Consider the following 27,155-nt stretch of genomic DNA (forward strand, 5'->3'; position numbering starts at 1 on the left):
TTGCAGATGATAAACAAGGATCTCCTTTCATCTCCACTATGAATTTTCTGATATTCTATAAGGACTGATATCACCAAAACCCCTTCCCACATTCATTACATGCATAAGCTTTCTTTGCACCATGAATTCTTTTTTGGCTTAATAAGATTTGAGCTAGATCTGAAAAGCCTTCCACACAGGCATTGCAACCATTTTCTTACCTTGGAACTCTCTCATGTTTCAAAAGAAAATGTCTGAGCTTGTCCTGAAGTCTTTCCCAGTTAATACCCTCATAGGGTTTCTCTTCACTATGCATTTTCATATGGTGGAAAAACCTTGATTATTCACTGCAATATCTTTCACACTGGGAAAGTTTCCCCACCCTATGAAACTTCTGGTGTTGAAAGAGAACCGAGTTCTGCCTGAAGGGCTTCCCACATTTTTACAGCCATATTAATTAATAAGTTCTCAGGTGTGAATCCTCAGATGTCAAATTAAGATCAGCCTCATGACTAAAAATTCCTTTATATTCATTACCTTCACAGGATTTCTCTCTACTAGAGTACTCTGAGGCATCAACCTTGAACACTAACAAAAGACTTTTAGACACTAATCATACATGTAGGGCTTCTGTGCATCAAAAATTTCCCAGTGTCTCACACATTCTAAAAACTGTGCAGAGTCATAGTCCTATGAACCGTATCTCTATGCTCTTTCTCCTAGGGGCTTTCCTCATATAACAGACATCTAGCTCAGCCTTTTCTCAGCCAATGCACTCTCAGCCTTTCTCTTCAGTAAGATTATTTTTATAAGTGGCAGTATTGTGCCCACAACAGACTTCCCTGGAGAAAGGAATATGTTAGATTCTTCCCTGCAAAGCTTTCTTGCACCCTATGTCATCACATGCCAAGTCTTCTCCACAGAAGAGACTCTGACCAATTGGTCTTGGATTCTGGATCCATAATATTCTTCGGAATTTGGCTTTTTCTGAGATTTCCCTCATTGAAATAGATCCTAGTCTTAGTCATAAGCTTATCATCTAAAATGACAGATCCTCAAACATAAATGGGCAAAAAACATACGTAAACCAGTCACATAAAAGGAAATATAAAAAATAAATACATGAAATATTTTACCTTATCAGTCATCAATAACTGTAAATTGAAACAACCATGTGAGATTAACTGTTCCTCTCTCACTCTCACCAAGCAGTTTATATGAGTGCATGTTTGACTGCTGTCCTTGCTGGTATGAATGTAAACTGGTAACAACTTCTAGAAAACAACTTTCCAGTGTGTAATTATGAGCCAGAGAATAGTCGTACCTTTTGAGCCAGTAATTACTCTTTAAAACAATCTACCGAACAAAATGGTCAGATATGCAAATAAAGATTCATGTACAAAACGATTCATTGAAGCATTTATATTAGTGAAAAAATGGAAACACACAAAATATCCAAAAACATGGAAATGGTTAAATAAATTGCAGTATACTTTTATGATGGGATATTACGCAGCCAACAAAAATGTTGCCCAAAATTGTTACTGACAAGGGAGATTCTCATGTGAGATAATTTTTTAAAGAAAACAGGTTTTAGAGAAGAAAGCATGGGCTGAATTTTGTCCCTTTAAAATTCACATGTTGAAGTCCTAACCTCCAGTACCTCAGAATGTGACTGTACCTGGATATAGGACCTTTAAAGAGGTAATTTAGTTGAGATCATTAGGGTAGGCCTTTATCCAATATGACTGGTGTCCTTATAAGAAGAAGTTAGAACACAGAGACACATAGAGGGAAGACCATGTAAAGACACAGGGAGGAAAAGATAGCCATCTACGAGCCAAGGAGAGAGGACTGAGAAGAAACCAACCTGGTCAACACCTTGATCTTAGACTTCTATGCCTCAGAATTCTGAGGAAATAAATTTCTGCCGTTTAAGATACCCAGCCTGTGGTACTTTGTTATGGCAGTCCTAGGAAACTAATACAGCAGGATACAAAATTGTATATACTGAAAGGAAATATATCAATTAGTTAATAGGATTTATATCTGGGTAATGAAATGGACAATTTTTATTTCCTTCCTTATAGTTTTGTTGTTATCCAAAATCCTCACGATGAGCATGTGTCTACCTTTATAATACAAAGTATGTAAAAAAAAAAGATAAAGATATCCATAAGCAAACACAGAATAGATAGAAAAAACACATATAACTTTTACTTGATGAAATGAAGCTGCCAAAATGAGGTAGAAAGAAAATTAGTCAGAAAACTAAGGTCTAGGGACTTCATGGCTTTGTCTCACTTTTAGGTGGCCTCCCAACTCAGGGAGAGAGGGACTTGGAGAAGCAAAGTGATGTGAGGATGACTAGTTTGTTTGGAGGCTAATGGCAGAGACAACGAAAGAGATTCAACTGAGTGGAAATGGGAAGATGACCTGAACAAAGGAGGTGTTGAATGTGTAGAACTAAGAGAGAAAAGCAAGGATTTGGAAGAAGGGAGACGGCAAAAGATTCATTTTCAGGGCACTGAAGAAGGGGAAGCAATAGAGAAGGGAGAAGTAACTGGGCATGCTAACAAAAAGGTAACCAAAAAGAAAACAGGAAAAGAAAGATTCTCTTTTGCCTGATTTTATGGTACCCACCAGATGGAGAGTTTGAGAGGGGTATAGGGGTTTAGAATATGTAACCCCAAAATATGCCATGTTGGCATATTGATTATTTTGAATTAAAGGTACTTGAGAACCAGCTGGTGCAAGAACAATACTCTGACCCTCCTTTGTCCCCCTGAAAGCAGGAGAAAACTTTCTCAAGAGAAAGATATCCTCCCTGTACCAGAAGGGTAGAAGGCATCCTTATCACCAGAGACAGGGAATTTAGGGCCCGAGAAGGCTGTACAAACAAACCTTGTTAATTCTTTACTATTTACTATTTCTAGGCCAAACCCCTTTGCCTTGTCGATTCTTCATAAATACATTGTTTTTTTTTTTTTTTTTTTTTTTTGCGGTACACGGGCCTCTCACTGTTGTGGCCTCTCCTGTTGCGGAGCACAGGCTCCGGACGCGCAGGCCCAGCGGCCATGGCTCACGGGCCTAGCCGCTCCGCGGCATGTGGGATCTTCCCGGACCAGGGCATGAACCCGCGTCCCCTGCATTGGCAGGCGGACTCTCAACTACTGCGGCATCAGGGAAGCCCACTCATATTTTTTACATACATTGAGGGTCTTGCCTTTATGAATCACTTAATGATAGATAAGACTTGGCCTCTAATTGAAGGCTTATTCAGTCTAGTAGTTTCTCTCCACTATGAATTTGCAGATGATAAACAAGGATCTCCTTTCATCTCCACTATGAATTTTCTGATATTCTATAAGGACTGATATCACCAAAACCCCTTCCCACATTCATTACATGCATAAGCTTTCTTTGCACCATGAATTCTTTTTTGGCTTAATAAGATTTGAGCTAGATCTGAAAAGCCTTCCACACAGGCATTGCAACCATTTTCTTACCTTGGAACTCTCTCATGTTTCAAAAGAAAATGTCTGAGCTTGTCCTGAAGTCTTTCCCAGTTAATACCCTCATAGGGTTTCTCTTCACTATGCATTTTCATATGGTGGAAAAACCTTGATTATTCACTGCAATATCTTTCACATTGGGAAAGTTTCCCCACCCTATGAAACTTCTGGTGTTGAAAGAGAACCGAGTTCTGCCTGAAGGGCTTCCCACATTTTTACAGCCATATTAATTAATAAGTTCTCAGGTGTGAATCCTCAGATGTCAAATTAAGATCAGCCTCATGACTAAAAATTCCTTTATATTCATTACCTTCACAGGATTTCTCTCTACTAGAGTACTCTGAGGCATCAACCTTGAACACTAACAAAAGACTTTTAGACACTAATCATACATGTAGGGCTTCTGTGCATCAAAAATTTCCCAGTGTCTCACACATTCTAAAAACTGTGCAGAGTCATAGTCCTATGAACCGTATCTCTATGCTCTTTCTCCTAGGGGCTTTCCTCATATAACAGACATCTAGCTCAGCCTTTTCTCAGCCAATGCACTCTCAGCCTTTCTCTTCAGTAAGATTATTTTTATAAGTGGCAGTATTGTGCCCACAACAGACTTCCCTGGAGAAAGGAATATGTTAGATTCTTCCCTGCAAAGCTTTCTTGCACCCTATGTCATCACATGCCAAGTCTTCTCCACAGAAGAGACTCTGACCAATTGGTCTTGGATTCTGGATCCATAATATTCTTCGGAATTTGGCTTTTTCTGAGATTTCCCTCATTGAAATAGATCCTAGTCTTAGTCATAAGCTTATCATCTAAAATGACAGATCCTCAAACATAAATGGGCAAAAAACATACGTAAACCAGTCACATAAAAGGAAATATAAAAAATAAATACATGAAATATTTTACCTTATCAGTCATCAATAACTGTAAATTGAAACAACCATGTGAGATTAACTGTTCCTCTCTCACTCTCACCAAGCAGTTTATATGAGTGCATGTTTGACTGCTGTCCTTGCTGGTATGAATGTAAACTGGTAACAACTTCTAGAAAACAACTTTCCAGTGTGTAATTATGAGCCAGAGAATAGTCGTACCTTTTGAGCCAGTAATTACTCTTTAAAACAATCTACCGAACAAAATGGTCAGATATGCAAATAAAGATTCATGTACAAAACGATTCATTGAAGCATTTATATTAGTGAAAAAATGGAAACACACAAAATATCCAAAAACATGGAAATGGTTAAATAAATTGCAGTATACTTTTATGATGGGATATTACGCAGCCAACAAAAATGTTGCCCAAAATTGTTACTGACAAGGGAGATTCTCATGTGAGATAATTTTTTAAAGAAAACAGGTTTTAGAGAAGAAAGCATGGGCTGAATTTTGTCCCTTTAAAATTCACATGTTGAAGTCCTAACCTCCAGTACCTCAGAATGTGACTGTACCTGGATATAGGACCTTTAAAGAGGTAATTTAGTTGAGATCATTAGGGTAGGCCTTTATCCAATATGACTGGTGTCCTTATAAGAAGAAGTTAGAACACAGAGACACATAGAGGGAAGACCATGTAAAGACACAGGGAGGAAAAGATAGCCATCTACGAGCCAAGGAGAGAGGACTGAGAAGAAACCAACCTGGTCAACACCTTGATCTTAGACTTCTATGCCTCAGAATTCTGAGGAAATAAATTTCTGCCGTTTAAGATACCCAGCCTGTGGTACTTTGTTATGGCAGTCCTAGGAAACTAATACAGCAGGATACAAAATTGTATATACTGAAAGGAAATATATCAATTAGTTAATAGGATTTATATCTGGGTAATGAAATGGACAATTTTTATTTCCTTCCTTATAGTTTTGTTGTTATCCAAAATCCTCACGATGAGCATGTGTCTACCTTTATAATACAAAGTATGTAAAAAAAAAAGATAAAGATATCCATAAGCAAACACAGAATAGATAGAAAAAACACATATAACTTTTACTTGATGAAATGAAGCTGCCAAAATGAGGTAGAAAGAAAATTAGTCAGAAAACTAAGGTCTAGGGACTTCATGGCTTTGTCTCACTTTTAGGTGGCCTCCCAACTCAGGGAGAGAGGGACTTGGAGAAGCAAAGTGATGTGAGGATGACTAGTTTGTTTGGAGGCTAATGGCAGAGACAACGAAAGAGATTCAACTGAGTGGAAATGGGAAGATGACCTGAACAAAGGAGGTGTTGAATGTGTAGAACTAAGAGAGAAAAGCAAGGATTTGGAAGAAGGGAGACGGCAAAAGATTCATTTTCAGGGCACTGAAGAAGGGGAAGCAATAGAGAAGGGAGAAGTAACTGGGCATGCTAACAAAAAGGTAACCAAAAAGAAAACAGGAAAAGAAAGATTCTCTTTTGCCTGATTTTATGGTACCCACCAGATGGAGAGTTTGAGAGGGGTATAGGGGTTTAGAATATGTAACCCCAAAATATGCCATGTTGGCATATTGATTATTTTGAATTAAAGGTACTTGAGAACCAGCTGGTGCAAGAACAATACTCTGACCCTCCTTTGTCCCCCTGAAAGCAGGAGAAAACTTTCTCAAGAGAAAGATATCCTCCCTGTACCAGAAGGGTAGAAGGCATCCTTATCACCAGAGACAGGGAATTTAGGGCCCGAGAAGGCTGTACAAACAAACCTTGTTAATTCTTTACTATTTACTATTTCTAGGCCAAACCCCTTTGCCTTGTCGATTCTTCATAAATACATTGTTTTTTTTTTTTTTTTTTTTTGCGGTACACGGGCCTCTCACTGTTGTGGTCTCTCCCATTGCGGAGCATAGGCTCCAGACGCACAGGCTCAGCGGCCATGGCTCACGGGCCTAGCCGCTCCGTGGCATGTGGGATCTTCCCGGACCGGGGCACGAACCCGTGTCCCCTGCATCAGCAGGCGGACTCTCAACCACTGCACCACCAGGGAAGCCCAATACATTGTTTTTTTAATCTACAAGGTATAGCAGCTCTCTGTTCTGATCACTTGAGTCTCACATTTTTGTGGGACTCCTGTACATACAAAATTAAATTTGTTTTTATCCTGTTAATCTGTCTTATGTCAGTTTAATTATTAGACCAGTCAAGGGACCTATAAAGGAAGAAGGGAAAATTTTCCCACCCCTACAGTTGCAACAATAAAGACAACAACTACTACAACTATTTAGTAAGCATATGCCAAGCACAAACACTCACTGAAATACTATATTTCACATGGAAACCTTGAGAGATAAGTATTATTATTACAAATGTATAGATGAAGAAACTGATGGTCAGAGAGGGAAACTGAGTTACTCAATATTTTAGAATTAGTAAGTAGGGGAACTGACAGCCAATTCAAGTATGCCTGGCTCTTAAGCTCCTGTGTCTTCCACCATGCCAAGGGGCCTCGTGGGCATTCACCAACCAAAATTCCAAAACTATCCTAACACTATCTAATAAAGCTGTTAAGTTCACAAGTCCCTCCCTACCTCATTTTCCTTCCTTTGCTCACCTAAGAGGATTTCTTTCTGGGTTCTTTTGTCCTTAGCTCTTTCCAAATTCAGATGGGAATTTATTTTGGTCTTTTGATGTGGAAAATCCTGCAGTTGAAAAGGAAATAAAAGTTTGTGGTTAGAGGTGGGGTACTGCATGTCCTTAAATTCAGTTCTGAAGGGTACGGGGGGGTGATAGAAGGGGGTTTCTTACTTATTAGATGTTTTAGAACCAGGCAAAGGTCTTGTGAAAGAGGCATAGAAATGCTTGTGTTCCCAAGAACCACGGAGAGGGCGCTGACCTTGAGGGATGAAAACCTGATAAGAAAAACACAAGTCATTTACTCTCCATGGATTTGTTCCATAATCCAGGAACAGAAAACACTGGAATCCAAAGGTTACAGTGCACTGAATTGGTTAAGCACATAGGCTTCAGGGTTGAAGAGAGCAAGGCTAAAATCCCAATGTTACTTCTTACTTGCTATTGGACCTTGGGCAAATATCCTTACTTTTCTGAGCACTGGATGTGTGCAAAGGGAGTGTTGCTTGCCATTCCAGTAAACAACAAATGTTGCCAGCCATCAAGTCAGCAGCCACTGCAGCCGCCCCCCACCCCTCCCGCATGGTGCGCCCTGAAAGGAATTCACGATGGAGAAAAACAGGAAGCATTCTGTGCTGGGGATACTGGCCCTAGACAGTTATAAGATGCGTGTCTAAGGAATAATTTGAGCCTGGACTCTTGCATCTTCCCATACATAGAAAAGTACTAAAATCGTTAACTTGAGATGTCTATTTTTGTGATTAGCAGTAATATTTTGATGTTCGACTATATTTTTTTCCAGCAAAGAGCTCCTATATACCCTGTCTCCTCCCTCAGTAAGGTCCCCGAATCAAACTTAACTCCCTACTTTTAGGTTGTACATATTTCCTCAGCCAACAGATATTTCCTCTATAAAATAAAGCAAATAAAAACCCAAAAGGTAATGAGACGATCTGAGCCTAAACCTAATCTCAAAAGAAAATGAAAGAGTTCTAGGAAAATTTGCTAGTTCTGCCCCCCCAGCTTGTTTGGACAAACCCTCATGATAAAACAACTAAAAAAAATCTTGGTGAAAAAGAAGTAACAACTACTTGAAAACAACAAAAAGACAGGGCAATAAAAATATGGAAATATCAGAGCAACACCATGGGAAAAGGGGAACCTAGAGAAGTAAATATAAGCAGAGAGGCAATCCCCCCAAAATTTAACTTTCTATATTTCAGTTGCCTTGAAAGGCAAAGGAAACAGATAAAGCCCAGAACTACACAGAGTAGGAAAGCTATCAGGAGACCCTCCCTACAATAAGCTGGGACCCCAAAGACTACCATCTCGGGATAGGAAGCAGGTCATTTTGTAGCTCAGGTTGAACTACAGGACTTGCCCTGGGATCCTTGAACCTTGAATTAGACAAAGAAGCAAATCAGCAGGATCAGCTGATAACAGAAAAGACTTCAAACACTGGGATTAGCAAACACAAACCATAAAATCAGTATTTTACCATGGATAAAGAAATAAGTAACAAACTTAAAGATATTTCCAAGCAACAGGAAACTGTAACAAGTGGTATATCATAAGTAAACCTAATCAACTTAAAAAAAATACAATACCCCAAATGAAAAACTCAAGGTATAGCTTTAATCAGGAGATTAGGAAAATAATTTATGAAAATTTAAGACAAGTCAGGAAATTTATAAGAGACAAAAGATGGAAAGTACAGAAGAGTGTAAGAGACTCAAACTGCTCTCACTCACTGAAGCAGGTGTCAGGACTTCGTAAAAGTGATCACGCTGAATCTTAACAACTACTTTACGAGGCACAAAATATATAATTTCACTGATAATACAGAAAATCCTTTTCAGCCCTTTCTCCATTTCTACAAGCAAAATTGGGCTCCAGACCTGCTTTTTCTTTAAAAGTAGCTAGTGAAATTCCAGAGCCTAACTTTACAAATGCAAATGTTCACAATCAACAAAAGGAAACTCAAAAAGAAATGTGGGCTCTGTACTCTCTCCCTACAGCCTTGAAGGGGTGGAAACCATTTTGCTTCACAATTATTTCAAATAATCTAAATTTGAAAGATGTTAAATTGAGAATTTTAATGAGAATGTCAATCTTGTTCTCTTTTACAATATGGAGACTTATGAATATTCATAACTGCTACCAACTAATTCTATTCTCTGTTAATACATATCTTTCCTTAGAAGTATTATTTAAAGAAAGGCATTTTATAAGACTCTTGCAACTTTAGAAATTGATGCTTTTTTCTATGAAAATAACCCACAAAAGAAATGTGTAATTCTAATTAAGTATCTTATTTGGTAATTCATTAACCTGGTGTGGTAGACAGAATAATGGCTTTCCCAAGATGTCCACATCCTGATCCTGTGAGTATGTCACCTTACATGGCAAATGGGACTTTGCATGTGTGATTAAGGATCTTGAGATGGAGAGATTATCTTGAATTATACTGGTGGGCTCAATGTAATTACAAGAGTCTATAAGAAGGAAGCGGGAGGATGAGAGTCAGAGAAGGAGATATGATCATGAAAGTAGAAGGTCAGAGTCAGAGAGTTGAAGACGATATACTGGTAGATCTGAAGATAGGGAAAACGACCATGAACCAAGGGAACGCCGGCAGCCTTTAAGAAGCCGGAAAAAGCAAGGAAACCGATTTCCCCTAGAGCCTCTGGAGGGAGCTCGGCCCTGCCAACACCTTGATTTTAGGACTGCTGACCTCCAGAACTACAAGATAATAAATCTGTGTTTATTATCTATGTTTGCCATAATTTATTACAGCAGCAATAGGAAACTAATACATCTGGTGATAAAGCTGAAATTGCCATCTCTATATTTAAAAACAGATTAATACTTCTAAGACCATTCTGACAAATTAGGAAAAGATCATTGGCACTTTCCTCTCTACCCATAGGCATGGATAAACAAATATAAATCCATGATTCTGCTGGATTTACTATGTAACAAATACTTTGAGAGGATATATTTCTTTTAAATGAACAGTGTCATGATTTCTATTTCACCAGTGAGAAAAATGAAACCCCTAAGGTCAGTACACTATAAGCTAGGATTTAAATCCCTGTCTACTGGCTACAAAGTCCAGTATTATTTCACTACATCTTGCTGCCTCTCAAACTGCTTGGGGTGTGATGAAGACAGGGTAGAACATCTAAATGTATTCCTCAAACAACCCACAGTTGCACAAAAGACTCCATGTTTGTGAGATACTCTACCTTTTTGCTTTAACTCGATGATCTCACAGTAAGCAACATGTTGTTTTCTTAGTTTGACTTCCCAAGTACCCCAAATGACATATGCTAGAGAGAGGACCTGAGTGTTCTCGCCACAAGAAAATATTAGTGTGAGACGTGTGTGCTTTTCTCTCTGAATCTTAGTCTCAGTAAATTAATTTGTATTTGTTTATCACCAAGTTTCATTTTAGCATTTCACAAATGCTAAAGACCAAATCCTGGACAGTAGTCAATTAACTGAAATACCACCACCTTGTAGGCTCTTTTATTAAGTACTGTTAAAATTTCCAAATAAAGGTAATTTCCTTTCTTTGATGACTTCTAAAGTATTTACACGTCAAACACAGCTCATTAGAGCATGAGGCCTCAGAGATGCTCAAGTGAACTTGTTTCAGAAAAGAATTCTACTTTACTTTATACACAATGATATCAACTCACAGAGGTATAAGGACTGAAAGGGAAAAATAATTACAGTTATTCACAAATTACATTAACAAACCAAAACCACTTTGTGATAATTCACTGAGCTGTACAGGTATAATTCACGTACTTTTAAGTATGATTTACATAAATGTTATATAAAAACTCAATAAAATCTACAAACAAACAATTGGATCTAGAGAAAGAGGTTAGTAAGGTGAATGGATCTAGAAACTATACACCAGAAACAAGCATTCCCATATACCAGTCACAATGAATTACAAAATGTAATTTAAAAATATTAGCGAGAGCAACAAAAACTATCAGTACACAGAAATATACCTAACAAGATATGCATGAGACCCTTGCAGAGAAAATTATAATAAACTTTTTTCAAAGACATTAAAAATATCTAGATAAAAGGAGATAAACCACATTCATTGTTGTAAAGATGCCATTTCTGTATCTATAATCTATAACTAAAATGCAGTTCTAATCAAAATTTCAGTTTCTTAGAGACCATATTAAGCTTATCTCAAAATTCATATGGAAAAGTAAAAGGCAAAGAATATACTTTTGAGGAAGAGTTAAGGAAGGGGTCTTTCCCTACCAAATATTAAGATGCATTACAAAACTATAGTAATTAACAGTGTAATACTAGTATAGAAATAGACAAATAGACCAGTGGAAGAGAACAGAAAGCCTAGAAACAGATATATACATACATTACAACTTGGTATATTATAGAGACAGCATTATAAATCTGTGGAGAAAGAACAGACAACTCAGTAAATAGTCCTTGAACCACCAATTAATCATTCAGAAAAAAAAAGATCTTTACATCATATAGTACATAAAAATAAATTCCAAGTGAATCATAAACCTAATTGTGAAAAGAAAATTATAAAAATTTTACAGGAAGATACCGTAAAACACCTTTATGAAATCAAGGTGAGAAAGAATTCCCTAAACAAGATGCAAAGAACATGTCATAAAGAGAAACTGATAATTTCATGGGGAAATGGAAGTAGCTGCTCTTCCATGAAGGCTAAGGTGATCAATATTATAGCATAAACTGAACCACTTATGAAACTATTTCTATTTATCCCCTTTCCCTAGCTCTTCTAGACCAGAGTGGCCTCTCAACCGCTCATTTCTTCGGGTACTTCCCAAGCTCAAGGCTAGATGACATACCCAGGTAGCTACCGTACATGGTCTAAATGACCACCTGCTCTCTGGTCCCCACACTCAGAGGATTCTCAGCCACTGCCAGATTAACTGCTACTTCTATGGAAAATTAAGTTCTTACCATGGTGCCTTCCAGGAGGCCTTCCCTGAGCCCCGGGGTTAGAGATACCCTCCTCCATATTTCTACTGAAAGCACCACACCCTGGTCTCTCTGTCATAATACTCCCTGTTGTAATGTCTGTGTCTATCTCACCCACCAGGCTCAGTAGAAAATATATCTAATTCAACAACATGTCCTCATTATTCAGCAGAGTCTATATCACTACATTTTTTACTTATTTTCTTGATTGATTAATTAATTAATGGTCTAGCTAACTTTTCTAAGGTTTGAAATCAATCTATCTTCCCCACAGGTATCCTACCACTTCTGACATTCTCAGACTATGTATGTTTTCCTCTCTCACCTTCTGTAACTTCCCTCTTTCTTCACTCATACTTCCTGTCTACGAGGGTCTTGGGAAAATATTTTTCTGATAACCAAGAAAATAGAGGGAATGAAAAGTAGCAAGCCACGCTCATTGCCTCTTGAAGCTATCAGTTCACTATTCTCCTTCCCACCTAGAATATTTCCTTTGTGACCTCCAGGATCCCCCTCCTTGAAAAATAAGCTTACCACACCCTTCAGTGATGTATAGAACACCCCCTTCACCTTCTAGCCATAAATGAAATAGTTCTCTCCTGAGCCTGCTGGTTCTCCCACATCCCTGGTCCCAAAATTCCCAACTGGTAAACCACACACACTGGTATGTGAAACCTCTGCATAACATGCTACTCAAGAAGTATCTATCAGATGGACATCCTCAGGTGGCTTGCCCTGTGATACAGAGCAGAGCCCAACGTGTTGTAAAAGATAACTGGGTCCTATACTAACTGTATTGTAGGACTACACTGTAGTGTTCAACTGGTAGTAAAGAAGGATGATGTTTTCTAGAATAACTCTGCCTTGTGAGTATGTATGGAAATGCAGCCAAGAGCATTAAACAGATTGACACAAATAGAAGCCAAAGGATGAAAGGACATCAAGTGGAGAACCACAATAAATATGCCACTGTTTTCAATATCTTGAAATTCAAATTCTCAACATGCATAGAGAAAGCAAAAATAATAACAATAGTAAAAAGTAAAAACAGAGAACTAAAATACGAAATAAGCATCTCCTAATTTTAAATATGCTCTAATATTAGTGAAGTAAATCAGGTCCAAGAAGTACATTAAATACTAATTTTAATTAAGGTTTGGAATTATTTATTATTCCATTACTAGTTTTAAAATTAAAAAACAATAATACATATGTATAATATTTCACACCTTCATATAAAACATTTTGTCAATTTTCTAAAAGTTGATAAACTCATATGCAATTTTTGATCACTTCAACTGTATTTCTACAAAATTCAGGTAATTAAAGGTGTGCCATAAACAAACAAACATAAGATGAGACTCTAGGAGGCACTCCAAATGCTTACCCAGCCATCTTCACTTCTAACTGGCCACAGAAATAAACCAAGGTTCTCAATCTTTGAGATTTTGGGTGAGAAACAAACAAGACAGGGCCCTCCCTAAGGAAAAGACTCCCTAAGGGACAGACTGTGTAAAAGAAAGGAACAAGCCAGCTCCCTCCTTGGAGATGGCTAAAGATGGTTGTTCAAGGATCCTCCAAAGACACAGGGTCATCTAAGCCACTACCCCAGTCTTCATATTCTGCTAGCCATAGATGCTAATTATCTCTGATCACTTCCTGGTTCTGGTTCTTGACCCTTGAGTTTGAGGAAGAGTTAACTGAGTCAGAGCCCACCCACAGAACCTCTGGCTAATTGCTAAGATCAATTGTTTGGACCATCCAAGAAAGAGGAGCATTGTAGGATGCTAACCCAGCTGTCTTCATTCTCAAATGGCCTCAGAGGCTGAGCAACCACACTCAATTCTAGGGCCCAATTCTTGGGCCTAGAAACTCTGGAAAAGATAGGACCAAACCAAGGTTCTCCTACTGAAGCAGCTAAGGGCAACTGCTCCAGGAGAAATGTGAAATAGTAACCAAGACCCCCCATATCCACAGCAAATTACAAGTCCTGGCTATCCCTGATCATCTCTGAGCCATAGTTTTCTGGCCTCAAGACTGGGGGAGAAAAGAACCAAGGTATGTATCCTCATATACTTTTAGTGGGAGTTAAAATTGATGCAATCCTTTTGAAAATCAATTTTCCACTATCTAGTAAAGCTGAAAATATGCATAAACTAATACCAGATAATCCCTCTCCCAGATATATATCTTAGAGGAACTCAAGCACATGTGGAACAGGAGACATATATAAGAACAGCAGTACCGTTCACAATACTCCAAAACTGAAAGCAATCCAAATGTCCATAAACAGTAGAATGTATAGACAGATGTGTGTGTCCACATGTATCTGTATACATAGGAAAAGAAATGATTATCATAAAAGGCAAGTCAGGATAAATGGTTACCTCTGGGAGAGAAACAGGGATAAGACGAGGCTTCTGGAGAACTTGCAATGTTCTATATTTGGCCCTGGAAGGTTCTTTTACGGGTGTTTACTTTATAATTATTCATTTTAGTGTACATTTACATTTTATGCAACTTTTGGTATTTTTGTTATATTACACAATTCAAAAAACATTAAAAAAGAAAAAAGAAAGAATTCGGGCCTCCCTATGGAACTCCCTTAAAGCATCCCCTAAGTGCACGTGTTCTCAACCTTTCTGAGATAAGGAATGACATAAAAAGCATCCACCCCTCTGTAAAAGCTATGGGGACTGGTTATCCACATTCATTTACAATAGGATTTTTGGGAAGGGAAGCCTGGGCAGGCCAGGGTCCTACCAGCAGTGCCATTTCCCTTAAAGTTGCTAAGGGCAGTTGTTCAAGTCCCTCCAGGTACAGGAAGCAGGGAATAGAATGCTATCTTAGCTCCCCTTACATTCAAGATTTTACCGCCAGTCCTTTCTTGGCCCTGGTTATTGGCAAAAATAAAATAAGGTTTGTGAAGTAACGACAAAGTTGAAACAAAGCCAGGACTATCCAAGGGATCTGCTGCAAAGCTGGTTAAGGGCAACTACTCACGCTGGCCATTGCTGCTTCCATTCCCTAACTCTTCCTCCCTTCTGTAAAAATCCCCACTCCTTTGTCATGCCATGTGCCTCTTAGCTACACTCACCCCTTCTTCCACAAAAGAGCATCTTTCTCACCTTCCTCTCTACTCTTACACGCTAAACCTTTCCTACTATCTTTGATGATCCCATGGCTAACTTGTCCATCACCCCAGCTTCACAGTTCCTTGACCTCCTTCTACTCCAACTCACCTACCCACGGAACCTTCTCATCATCCAGAACTACTTTCCCTCTGAAATCTTAAGCTCCTATATACTACTCTGACCATGATTTCTTGTCTGCCATTCCACCTCTATCTAACATCCACTCTTTGAGCTTTGAAACCTCCACACAGCTTCACTGACACCCACCCACATATTCACACAGCTTCTCCTTCTCTGGTTCTACAGAATCCTCCTGAGAACACACTTTTTCCTGATGAGACTAAATCCCATGGTCTATAACCTGAACTAATCTCATCAGTAACCTCAATAATCTACTTAGCCCCTCAAACCTCCCACCACCCAAAATCATCATCACACATTCACAAGTCTAAAATCAAACCCAATGCTTGCCTTCCTTGCTCCCACTTTTTGGCAGCCGAACACATCTGGAAAAAAGGACAAGACTAAAAACATTTTATTTCCAGCTCAGAGAGGTGTTCATTACTGCCCATCAATCTTCTCTCATTCCCCAAAGAAGGGTGCAACCTTCTTCCTCTTTCCTCTGGCTCCTGGTCATCCCCTCTCACACTCCAGAATGCCCTTACTGCCTTATTCAGAGAGAATATATTGGGGCAAGAAAGAAACTCCCTCAATCTCTTGCCTTTCCAAAACCTCACAAACAAGCCTTTCTGACCCTCTTTAACTGCGATATCAGAAGTGATGCCCTTTCTCTTGTTCATGGCCAGTCCTTCCACGTGTTCTCTATACTACAGCTTTTCCACATTTGCTTCTCCAGTTACCCCATTTCTCTCCTGTATTTTCAATAACCTCTGTTTTTATTAGCTCCTCCTCTGCAGAACATATAAACATGCTCAGATCTCTCATCCTAAAAATATACACATACCATTTGTTATCTATTCTACTTTTCATAGACAAGAGTCTTGACACAGTAGTCTACATTCACTTCATCAACACTTTCGCCAATTACACTACTGGCCTGCTGTATTTTAGCCTTCATCAATGCACTGATCCATACATGCTCACTGCTCTGGTTTCCCCTAAATCCTTAACCTAACAGAACCCTCTCAAATCCACATGTTATATATCCATGTAGATAAATTTCACATTTTATATTTTTAAAAGTTTAAGATAGTAGTTTTAAAAAAGAAGTGCAATACATGTTCATTAGTGTACAACAGTGCCTGGCACAGAGAAACACATAAAAGGAGATAAGCATCTTCAATCATCATTCCACCCTCCCAGAGATAACTGTTAAAGCTACATTCTAACCTCTGGGAGAAGCTGAAAAAAAAAATCACCTCATACCCTTAAATCCCAGGAAGGAGAGGAGGAAGAGGAATTCTCAGATTACTCAAGGATACACAACTGGGCCTCAGTGCCAACTGGTGGAGCTTTGAAGAGGAAGAGCACAATAGGCAAAAGTTTTGGTGTGGCCTGTTAAAGAAAAAATTATTCTGACACTTGTTAAAATGGTAAGAAAGACTTTATTGAGGACTATTGTGATAGGTGTCAAGACTATTGCTATAGGGGAGAGAGATTGGACTCAACTCTGAGTAAAGACAGCTGGGGATCTATAGCCAAGAAGCTATAGAAAATTACTAAAAGGAAACGTCAAGACAAAGGTGATTGTTGCTAAACTAACTTGGGATTCTCGCTGAAGGCAGACCAGAGTGTTAAAATATCAAGCAAGGGTTGGGGGATTCTGGCTAAATTGAATTAGCAGGATCCTTTCTAAAACTAAGCAGGCCAAAGACAATGCCCAAGGATGAGGTTTAGTTGAAAAGAGGGCTCAAAGGAACATGACTAAAGTTTGGTCAAGGAGACAGTCTTTGTTAGCCCTTTCCCACTCTTCAGCTTTCCTTGGGGGATGTTTCTCCACTGAAATATTCTCTATTTTAGACCTGTGGCAATGAGACGGCCCCTGGATATACATGAGCAAACAGAATTACAGACATACAACACTACATCCATGTGTATGCACAGATCTATTTTGTATATATTATATATTATTCTATACATGTGTGTGGTGTGTGGGAAAGTTATGTATATGTATATACATTATATATTATGTGTTTTATACATAATCTGTTGTATACAACTGTATATATAACATATATAACCTATTGTGTGTATATATAACCTATGGTATGTATATTATAACCTATTGTAACACACACACACACACAATTCTCCCACATATCACACACACATCTAAAGCGCACTGTAACATGACATTATCTCTCTCCTGACAGTTACACCTCTCTCCTTCTTACCATTCTCATACTGCCCCACTCCCATCTACCACCCAATGCATCATCAGTACATCACAGGGGTGATTATATATCCCATCTGCTTAAGACAACTACATTACTTCTCCCTCATACCCTTCAGAGTGAAATCCCAGTTCTCTGACCTGACCTCTGGGGCTCTCAATGTCCTGGCCCCCATTCATGTTTCCAGTTTTGTCTCTCCTCCCCTACATAAAATTTATGTTCCGCTTATAACTAACTACATACATACCTCTCCTTGAATACATCAAGATCCCACTGCCTCTTCCAGCTTCCTCTGACTGGAACACCCTTCATGGCTCTTTCACCTTCATACTTCTACTCATCCAATATCAACCATTATCGCCCCATTCCAAAGCATTTTCAGGTGCCCAATCTGTGCTCCCACAGACTGTCAATCCCACTTGCCAATGTCCACCACAGTACTGATCACAGTCTTTAGACATTGCCTGTTTATTTACTCATATCCCCACAATAATGAATCTTCACCAAGGACTGGAAACCAGTCAGGTTTACCTTCACATCTCCTGCACTGAAGATAAGACCATATACCTGGTTGTAAGTGCTCCATACATTTTTGCTGAATGAATGAGTACATAAACAAATAAAGGTCATGCTCAGCAAATTTTCAATGCAATGCTGATGGAGTCATTCAAATGTGTTCAAAATAGTGAGGAAAATGGCATAACAAAAGGTCAGGCAGCAGGACTAAAAAAAAAAAAATCCTCTGAGAATTCACATCTTGTTTTCTAAGTACCAATCCCTACTGAAAGAATACACAATTCCTTGCAAAATAACTGATTCCAGGGCTGGAGCAGGGAGTATACATGATAAGCTGAAAATATATCAGAGAGCAGTGAAGTCAAGATCTAATGAAATCATGTGAAAATGATACAGGAACCAAACAAAAAGGATTCCTAATTTCTAGAAAGGCACAATTTCAACAAACAAGATTAGTCTACCCAGCAAGGATCTTATTCAGATTCGACGGAAAAATTAAAACCTTTACAGACAAACAAAAGCTAACAGAATTCAGCACTACCAAACCAACTTTACAACAAATGCTAAAGGAACTTCCCTAGGTGTGAAACACGAGAAGAAAAAAGACCTATAAAAACAAACCCAAAACAATTAAGAAAATGGTAATAAGAATATACATATTGATAATTACCTTAAATGTAAATGGATTAAATGCTCCAACCAAAAGACACAGACGGGCTGAATGGATACAAAAATAAGACCCGTATGTATGCTGTCTACAAGACACCCACTTCAGACCTAGGGACACATACAGACTGAAACTAAAGGGAGGGAAAAAGATATTCCATGCAAATGGAAATCAAAAGAAAGCTGGAGTAGCAATACTCATATCAGACAAAATAGATTTTAAAATGAAGACTGTTACAAGAGACAAGGAAGGACACTACATAATGGTCACAGGATCAATCCAAAAAGAATATATAAAAATTGTAAATACTTATGCACCCAACATAGGAGGACCTCAGTACATAAGGCAAATGCTAACAACCATAAAAGGGGAAATCGACAGTAACACATTAATAGTGGGAGACTTTAACACCCCACTTACACCAATGAACAGATCATCCAGACAGAAAATTAATAAGGAGGGTTCCCATGGGGACTCGGCCTGAGGAGCAGGGGTGGGAGCTTCGAGACTAGGGTGGCGTGAAAGGTTGCATCCTTTGCTTTACAACAATCATTGGAGTGCTGTTTTCAATATGTCCACACAGGGATTCAAAATAACAAAAATGCTTTTGAAAAATACTGTCGTAGGTTGACAGAGTGGTTTATAAATTATAGCATACAGGGAATCTGTGCTGAAGGGCTGTGCAAGGCCTCTGCACGAGGCACCCTGTGAGCAAGTGAAACTCGGCCTGGCTCTAGGTTTGTTCGGCCAGGTTAGGCAGCCTGGTTTCTGCAGCCAAGCGTCTTTCCCAGTGGTCTCTCTGTGCTTTCTTCTGGATACAAGCCGAGTGGATAAAAGGCTCTTGATGCTCCAGCCAGGAGTCAGTGCTGTGCCTCTGAGGTGGGAGAACCAACTTCAGGACACTGGTCCACAAGAGACCTCCCAGATCCACGTAATATCAAACGGCGAAAATCTCCCAGAGACCTCCATCTTAACACCAGCACCCAGCTTCACTCAATGACCAGCAAGCTACAGTGCTGGACAACCTACGCCAAACAACTAGCAAAACAGGAACACAACCCCACCCGTTAGCAGAGAGGCTGCCTAAAATCATAATTAGGCCACAGACACCCCAAAACACACCACCAGACGTGGACCTGCCCACCAGAAAGACAAGATCCAGCCTCATCCACCAGAACACAGGCACTAGTCCCCTCCACCAGGAAGGCTACACAACCCACTGAACCAACTTTAGCAACTGGGGACAGACACCAAAAACAACGGGACCTACGAACCAGCTGCCTGCAAAATGGAGACCCCAAACACAGTAAGATAAGCAAAATGAGAAGACAGAAAAACACACAGCAGATGAAGGAGCAAGGTAAAAACCCACCAGACCTAACAAATGAAGAGGAAATAGGCAGTCTACCTGAAAAAGAATTCAGAATAATGATAGTAAAAATGATCCAAAATCTTGGAAATAGAATAGAGAAAATACAAGAAACATTTAACAAGGACCTAGAAGAACTAAAGAGGAAACAAGCAACGATGAACACCACAATAAATGAAATGAAAAATACTCTAGATGGGATCAATAGCAGAATAACTGAGGCAGAAGAACGGATAAGTGACCTGGAAGATAAAATAGTGGAAATAACTACTGCAGAGCAGAATAAAGAAAAAAGAATGAAAAGAATTGAGAACAGTTTCAGAGACCTCTGGGACAACATTAAACGCAACAACATTCGAATTATAGGGGTTCCAGAAGAAGAAGAGAAAAAGAAAGGGACTGACAAAATATTTGAAGAGATTATAGTTGAAAACTTCCCTAGGATAGACCTAGAGTCTGTCATACAGAGTGAAGTAAGTCAGAAAGAAAAAGACAAATGCCGTATGCTAACACATATATATGGAATTTAAGGGGAAAAAATGTCATGAAGAACCTAGGGGTAAGACAGGAATAAAGACGCAGACCTACTGGAGAACGGACTTGAGGATATGGGGAGGGGGAAGGGTGAGCTTTGACAGGGCGAGAGAGAGTCATGGACATATACACACTAACAAACGTAGTAAGGTAGATAGCTAGGGGGAAGCAGCCGCAAGGCACAGGGATATTAGCTCGGTGCTTTGTGACAGCCTGGAGGGGTGGGATAGGGAGAGTGGGAGGGAGGGAGACGCAAGAGGGAAGACATATGGGAACATATGTATATATATAACTGATTCACTTTGTTATAAAGCAGAAACTAACACACCATTGTAAAGCAATTATACCCCAATAAAGATGTTTAAAAAAAAAAAAAAAACTTCCTAATATGGGAAAGGAAAGAGTTAATCAAGTCCAGGAAGCACAGAGAGCCCCATACAGGATAAATCCAAGGAGAAACACGCCAAGGCACATATTTAATCAATATGTATTTAATCAAAAATTAAATACAAAGAAAACATATTAAAAACAGCAAAGGGAAAACAACAAATAACACACAAGGGAATCCCCATAATGTTAACAGCTGATCTTTCAGCAGAAACTCTGCAATCCAGAAGGTAGTGGCAGGACATATTTAAAGTGATGAAAGGGAACAACCTACAACCAAGATTACTGGACCCAGCAAGGATCTGATTCAGATTTGACGGAGAAATTTAAAACGTTACAGGCAAGCAAAGATTAAGAGAAATCAGCACCACCAAACCAGATTTAAAACAAATGCTAAAGGAACTTCTCTAGGCAGGAAACACAAGAGAAAGAAAAGACCTACAATAACAAATGCAAAACAATTAAGAAAATGGTAATAGGAACATACATATTGATAATTTCCTTAAATGTAAATGGATTAAATGCTCCCACCAAAAGACACAGACTGGCTGAATGGATAAAAAACAAGACCCATATATACACTGTCTACAAGAGACCCACTTCAGACCTAGGGACACATACAGACTGAAACTAAGGGGAGGGAAAAAGATATTCTGTGCAAAAGGAAATCAAAAGAAAGCTGCAGTAGCAATTCTCATATCAGACAAAATAGACTTTAAAATAAAGACTATTACAAGAGACAAAGAAGTACACTACATAATGATCAAGGGATCAATCCAAAAAGAAGATATAACAATTGTAAATATTTATGCACCCAACGTAGGAGCACCTCAAAATATAAGGCAAATACTAACAGCCATAAAAGGGGAAATTGACAGTAACACAATCATAGTAGGGGATTTTAACACCCCACTTTCACCAAAGGACAGTTCAACCAAAATGAATATAAATAAGGAAACACAAGCTTTAAATGATACATTAAACAACATGGACTTAATTGATATTTATAGGACATTCCATCCAAAAACAACAGAATACACATTTTTCTCAAGTGCTCATGGAACATTCTCCAGGATAGATCATATCTTGGGTCACAAATCAAGCCTTGGTAAATTTAAGAAAATTGAAATCGTATCAAGTATCTTTTCCAACCACAACGCAATGAGACTAGATATCAATTACAAGAAAAGATCTATAAAAAATACAAACACAAGGAGGCTAAACAATACACTACTTAGTAAGGAGGTGATCACTGAAGAAACCAAAGAGGAAATCAAAAAATACCTAGAAACAAATGACAATGGAGACATGATGACCCAAAACCTATGGGATGCAGCAAAAGCAGTTCTAGGAGGGAAGTTAACAGCAATACAATCCTACTTTAAGAAACAGGAAACATTTCAAATAAACAACCTAACCTTCCACCTAAAGCAATTAGAGAAAGAAGAGCAAAAAAAAACCAAAGTTAGCAGAAGAAAGGAAATCATAAAGATCAGATCAGAAATAAATGAAAGAAACAAGAGCAAAGATCAAAAAAACTAAAAGCTGGTTCTTTGAGAAGGTAAACGAAATTGATAAACCATTAGCCAGATTCATCAAGAAAAAGAAGAAGACTCAAATCAATAGAATTAGAAATGAAAAAGGAGAAGTAACAACTGACACTGCAGAAATACAAAGGATCAGGAGAGATTACTAGAAGCAACTCTATGCCAATAAAATGGCCAACCTGGAAGAAATGGACAAATTCTTAGAAATGCACAACCTGCTGAGACTGAACCAGGAAGAAATACAAAATATGAACAGACCAATCACAAGCACTGAAATTGAAACTGTGATTAAAAATCTTCCAACAAACAAAAGCCCGGGACCAGATGGCCTCACAGGCGAATTCTATCAAACATTTAGAGAAGAGCTAAGAACTATCCTTCTCAAACTCTTCCAAAATATAGCAGAGGGAGGAACACTGCCAAACTCATTCTATGAGGACACCATCACCCTGATGCTAAAACCAGACAAAGATGTCACAAAGAAAGAAAACTACAGGCCGATATCACTGATGAACATAGATGCAAAAATCCTCAACAAAATACTAGCAGACAGAATCCAACAGCACATTAAAAGGAACATACACCATGATCAAGTGGGGTTTATTCCAGGAATGCAAGGATTCTTCAACATATGCAAATTAATCAATGTGATACACCATATTAACAAACTGAAGGAGAAAAACTACATGATCATCTCAATAGATGCATAGAGAGCTTTCAACAAAATTCAACACCCATTTATGATAAAAACCCTGCAGAAAGTAGGCATAGAGGGAACTTTCCTCAACAGAATAAAGGCCATATATGACAAACCCACGACTAACATCGTCCTCAATGGTGAAAAACAAAGCATTTCCACTAAGATCAGGAACAAGACAAGGTTGCCCACTCTCACCTCTCTTATTCAACATAGTTTTGGAAGATTTAACCACAGCAATCAGAGAAGAAAAAGAAAGAAAAGGAATCCAAATCAGAAAAGAAGAAGTAAAGCTGTCACTGTCTGCAGATGACATGATACTATACGTAGAGTATCCTAAAGATGCTACCAGAAAACTACTAGAGCTAATCAATGAATATGGTAAAGTAGCAGGATACAAAATTAATGCACAGAAATCTCTGGCATTCCTATACACCAATGATGAAAAATCTGAGAGAGAAATTAAGAAAACACTCCCATTTACCACTGCAACAAAAAGAATAAAATATCTAGGAATAAACCTACCTAAGGAGACAAAAGACCTGTATGCAGAAAATTATAAGACATTGATGAAAGAAATTAAAGATGATACAAATAGATGGAGCGATATACCGCGTTCTTGGATTGGAAGAATCAACATTGCGAAAATGACTCTACTACCCAAAGCAATTTACAGATTCAATGCAATCCCTGTCAAACTCCAACTGGCATTTTTCACAGAACTAGAACAAAAAAATTCACAATTTGTATGGAAACACAAAAGACCCCGAATAGCCAAAGCAATCTTGAGAACGAAAAATGGAGCTGGAGGAATCAGGCTCCCTGACTTCTGACTATACTACAAAGCTACAGTAATCAAGACAGTATGGTACTGGCACAAAAACAGAAATATAGATCAAGGGAACAGGATAGAAAGCCCAGAGATAAACTCCCACACATATGGTCACCTTATCTTTGATAAAGGAGGCAAGAAAATACAGTGGAGAAAAGACAGCCTCTTCAGAAAGTGGTGCTGGGAAAACTGGACAGGTACATGTAAAAGTATGAGATTAGAACACTCCCTAACACCATACACAAAAATAAGCTAAAAATGAATTAAAGACCTAAATGCAAGGCCAGAAAGTATCAAACTCTTAGAGGAAAACATAGGCAGACCACCCTATGACATAAATCACAGCAAGATCCTTTTTGACCCACCTCCTAGAGAAATGGAAATATAAACAAAAATAAACAAATGGGACCAATGAAACTTAAAAGCTTTTGCACAGCAAAGGAAACCATAAACAAGACCAACAGACAACCCTCAGAATGGGAGAAAATATCTACAAATGAAGCAACTGACAAAGGATTAATCTCCAAAATTTACAAGCAGCTCATGCAGCTCAATAACTAAAAACTAAAGAACCCAGTCCAAAAACGGGTAGAAGACCTAAACAGACATTTCTCCAAAGAAGATATACAGATTGCCAACACAGGAAAGGATGCTCAACATCAATAATCATTAGAGAAATGTAAATCAAAACTACAGTGAGGTATCACCTCACATCACTCAGAATGGCCATCATCAAAAATCTACAGACAATAAATGCTGGAGAGGGTGTGGAGAAAAGAGAACCCTCTTGCACTGTTGGTGGGAATGTAAATTGATACAGCCACTATGGAGAACAGTATGGAGGTTCCTTAAAAAACTAAAAATAGAACTACCATACGACACAGCAATCCCACTACTGGGCATATACGCTGACAGAACCATAATTCAAAAAGAGACATGTACCACACTGTTCATTGTGGCTCTATTTATAATAGCCAGGACAGGGAAGTAACCTATGTGTCCACTGACTGATGAATGCCTAAAGAAGATGTGGCACATATATACAATGGAATATTACTCAGCCATAAAAAGAAACGAAATTGAGTTATTTGTAGTGAGGTGGATGGACCTAGAGACTGTCATACAGAGTGAAGTAAGTCAGAAAGAGAAAAACATATACCGTATGCTAACACATATATATGGAATCTAAAAAAAAAAAAACAAAAACGGTCCTCAAATTCCTAGGCGCAGGACAGGACAAACGATGCAGATGTATAGAATGGATTTGAGGACACAGGGAGGGTGAAGGGTAAGCTGGGAGGAAGAAAGAGAGTGGCATGGACATACATACGCTACGAAATGTAAAATAGATAGCTAGCGAGAAGCAGCCGCATAGCACAGGGAGATTGGCTTGGTGCTTTGTGACCACCTAGAGGGGATGGATAGGGAGGATGGGAGGGAGACCCAAGAGGTAGGAGATATGGGGATATATGCATACATATAGCTGACTCACTGTTATACAGCAGAAACGAATACACCATTGTAGAACAACTATACTCCAATAAAGATGTTAAAAACAATCTATATGCTAACACATATATGGAATCTAAAAAAAAAAAAAGGTTCTGAAGAACCTAAGGGCAAGACAGGAATATAGACGCAGATGTAGAGAATGGACTTGAAGGCACGGGGAGAAGGGTAAGCTGGAACTAAGTGAGACAGTCGCATGGACATATATATACTACCAAATGTAAAATAGAGAGCTAGCGGGAAGCAGCCACATAGCACAGGGAGATCAACTCTGTGATTTGTGACCACCTAGAGGGGTGGGATATGGCGGGTGGGAGGGAGAAGCAAGTGGGAGGAGATATGGGGATATATGTATACGTATAGCTGATTCACTTTGTTATGAAGCAGAAAGTAACAGACCATTGTAAAGCAATTATACTCCAATAAAGGTGTTAAAAAAACATAACTGAGAAAATGACTATCCTACTCATAGTAATCTACAGATTCAGTGCAATCCCTTTCAAATTCCTAATCGCATTTTTCAAAGAACTATGTATGGAAACACAAAAGATGCCGAAAAGCCAAAGCAATTTTGCGAAAGAAAAATAGAGCCGGAGGAATCAGGATCACTGACTTCAGACTATACTACCAAGCTACAGTAATGAAGACAGTATGGTATTGACACAAAAAAAGAAATATAGATCAATGGAACAGTATAGAAAGCCCACAGATAAACCCACACACTTATGGTCACCTAATCTATGACAAAGGAGGTAGGAATACACAATGGAGAAAAGACAGCCTCTTCAACAAGTGGTGCTGGGAAAACTGGACAGCTACATGTAAAACAATGAAATTAGAAAACTCCCTAACATCTTACACAAAAATAAACTCAAAATGGATTAAAGACCTGAATGTAAGGTCAGACACTGTAAAACTCTTAGAGGAAAACATAGGCAAACACTGCTTGATGTAAAATGCAACAAAATCTTTTTTGACCCACCACCTAGAGTAATGAAAATAAAAACGAAAATAAACAAATGGGACCTAATTAAACTTAAAAGCTTTTGCACAGCAAGAGAAACCATAAATAGGACAAAAGGACAACTCTCACAATGGGAGAAAATATTTGCAAACAAAGCAACTTACAAAGGATTAATCTCCAAAATATACAAACAGCTCATGCAGCTAAATACCAAAAAAAACTCACAACCAAATCAAAAAATGGGCAGAAGACGTAAATAGACATTTCTGCAAAGAAGACATACAGATGGTCAACAAACACCTGAAAAGGTGCTCAACATCACTAAGTATTAGAGAAATGCAAATCAAAACTACACTGAGGTATCATCTCACACCAGTCAGAATGGCCATCATCAAAAAATATCTACAAACAATAAATGCTGGAGAGGGTGTGGAGAAAAGGGAACCATGCACTGTTGGTGGGAATGTAAATTGATATGGCCACTATGGAGAACAGTCTGGAGGTTCCTTAAAAAACTAAAAAATAGAACTAACATATGACCTAGCAATCCCACTACTGGGCATATACCCAGAGAAAAGCCATAACTCAATAAATAC

The 27,155-nt window shown here is 38.6% G+C and overlaps 1 protein-coding gene across 3 annotated transcripts in view; it reads right to left on the minus strand.

The window, feature by feature from the left end:
• Positions 1 to 27,155, minus strand: part of MAGED1 (MAGE family member D1) — a 76,850-nt gene that overhangs the window by 34,691 nt on the left and 15,004 nt on the right. The window contains exons 2-3 of one of the 3 annotated variants that reach the window (XM_022566312.3): positions 7,211 to 7,314; positions 7,017 to 7,104 (exon numbers count right to left, since the gene is read on the minus strand). The exons of 1 other annotated variant lie outside the window; for it this stretch is intronic. Coding sequence is in view for 1 of the 2 variants with exons in the window: in XM_089904535.1 (XP_089760661.1) it covers positions 7,017 to 7,155 (139 nt within the window). In the remaining variant the exon portion in view is untranslated. Of the gene's footprint in view, positions 1 to 7,016; positions 7,315 to 27,155 lie in introns of all 3 variants that reach the window. One more of the 3 variants, XM_089904535.1, reaches the window with a different exon arrangement.

This window comes from Delphinapterus leucas, chromosome X (genome assembly GCF_059928025.1).
Source record: "Delphinapterus leucas isolate spDelLeu-1000000601 "Yukka" chromosome X, BTC_Dleu_Yukka2, whole genome shotgun sequence".
Taxonomy (NCBI): domain Eukaryota; kingdom Metazoa; phylum Chordata; class Mammalia; order Artiodactyla; family Monodontidae; genus Delphinapterus; species Delphinapterus leucas.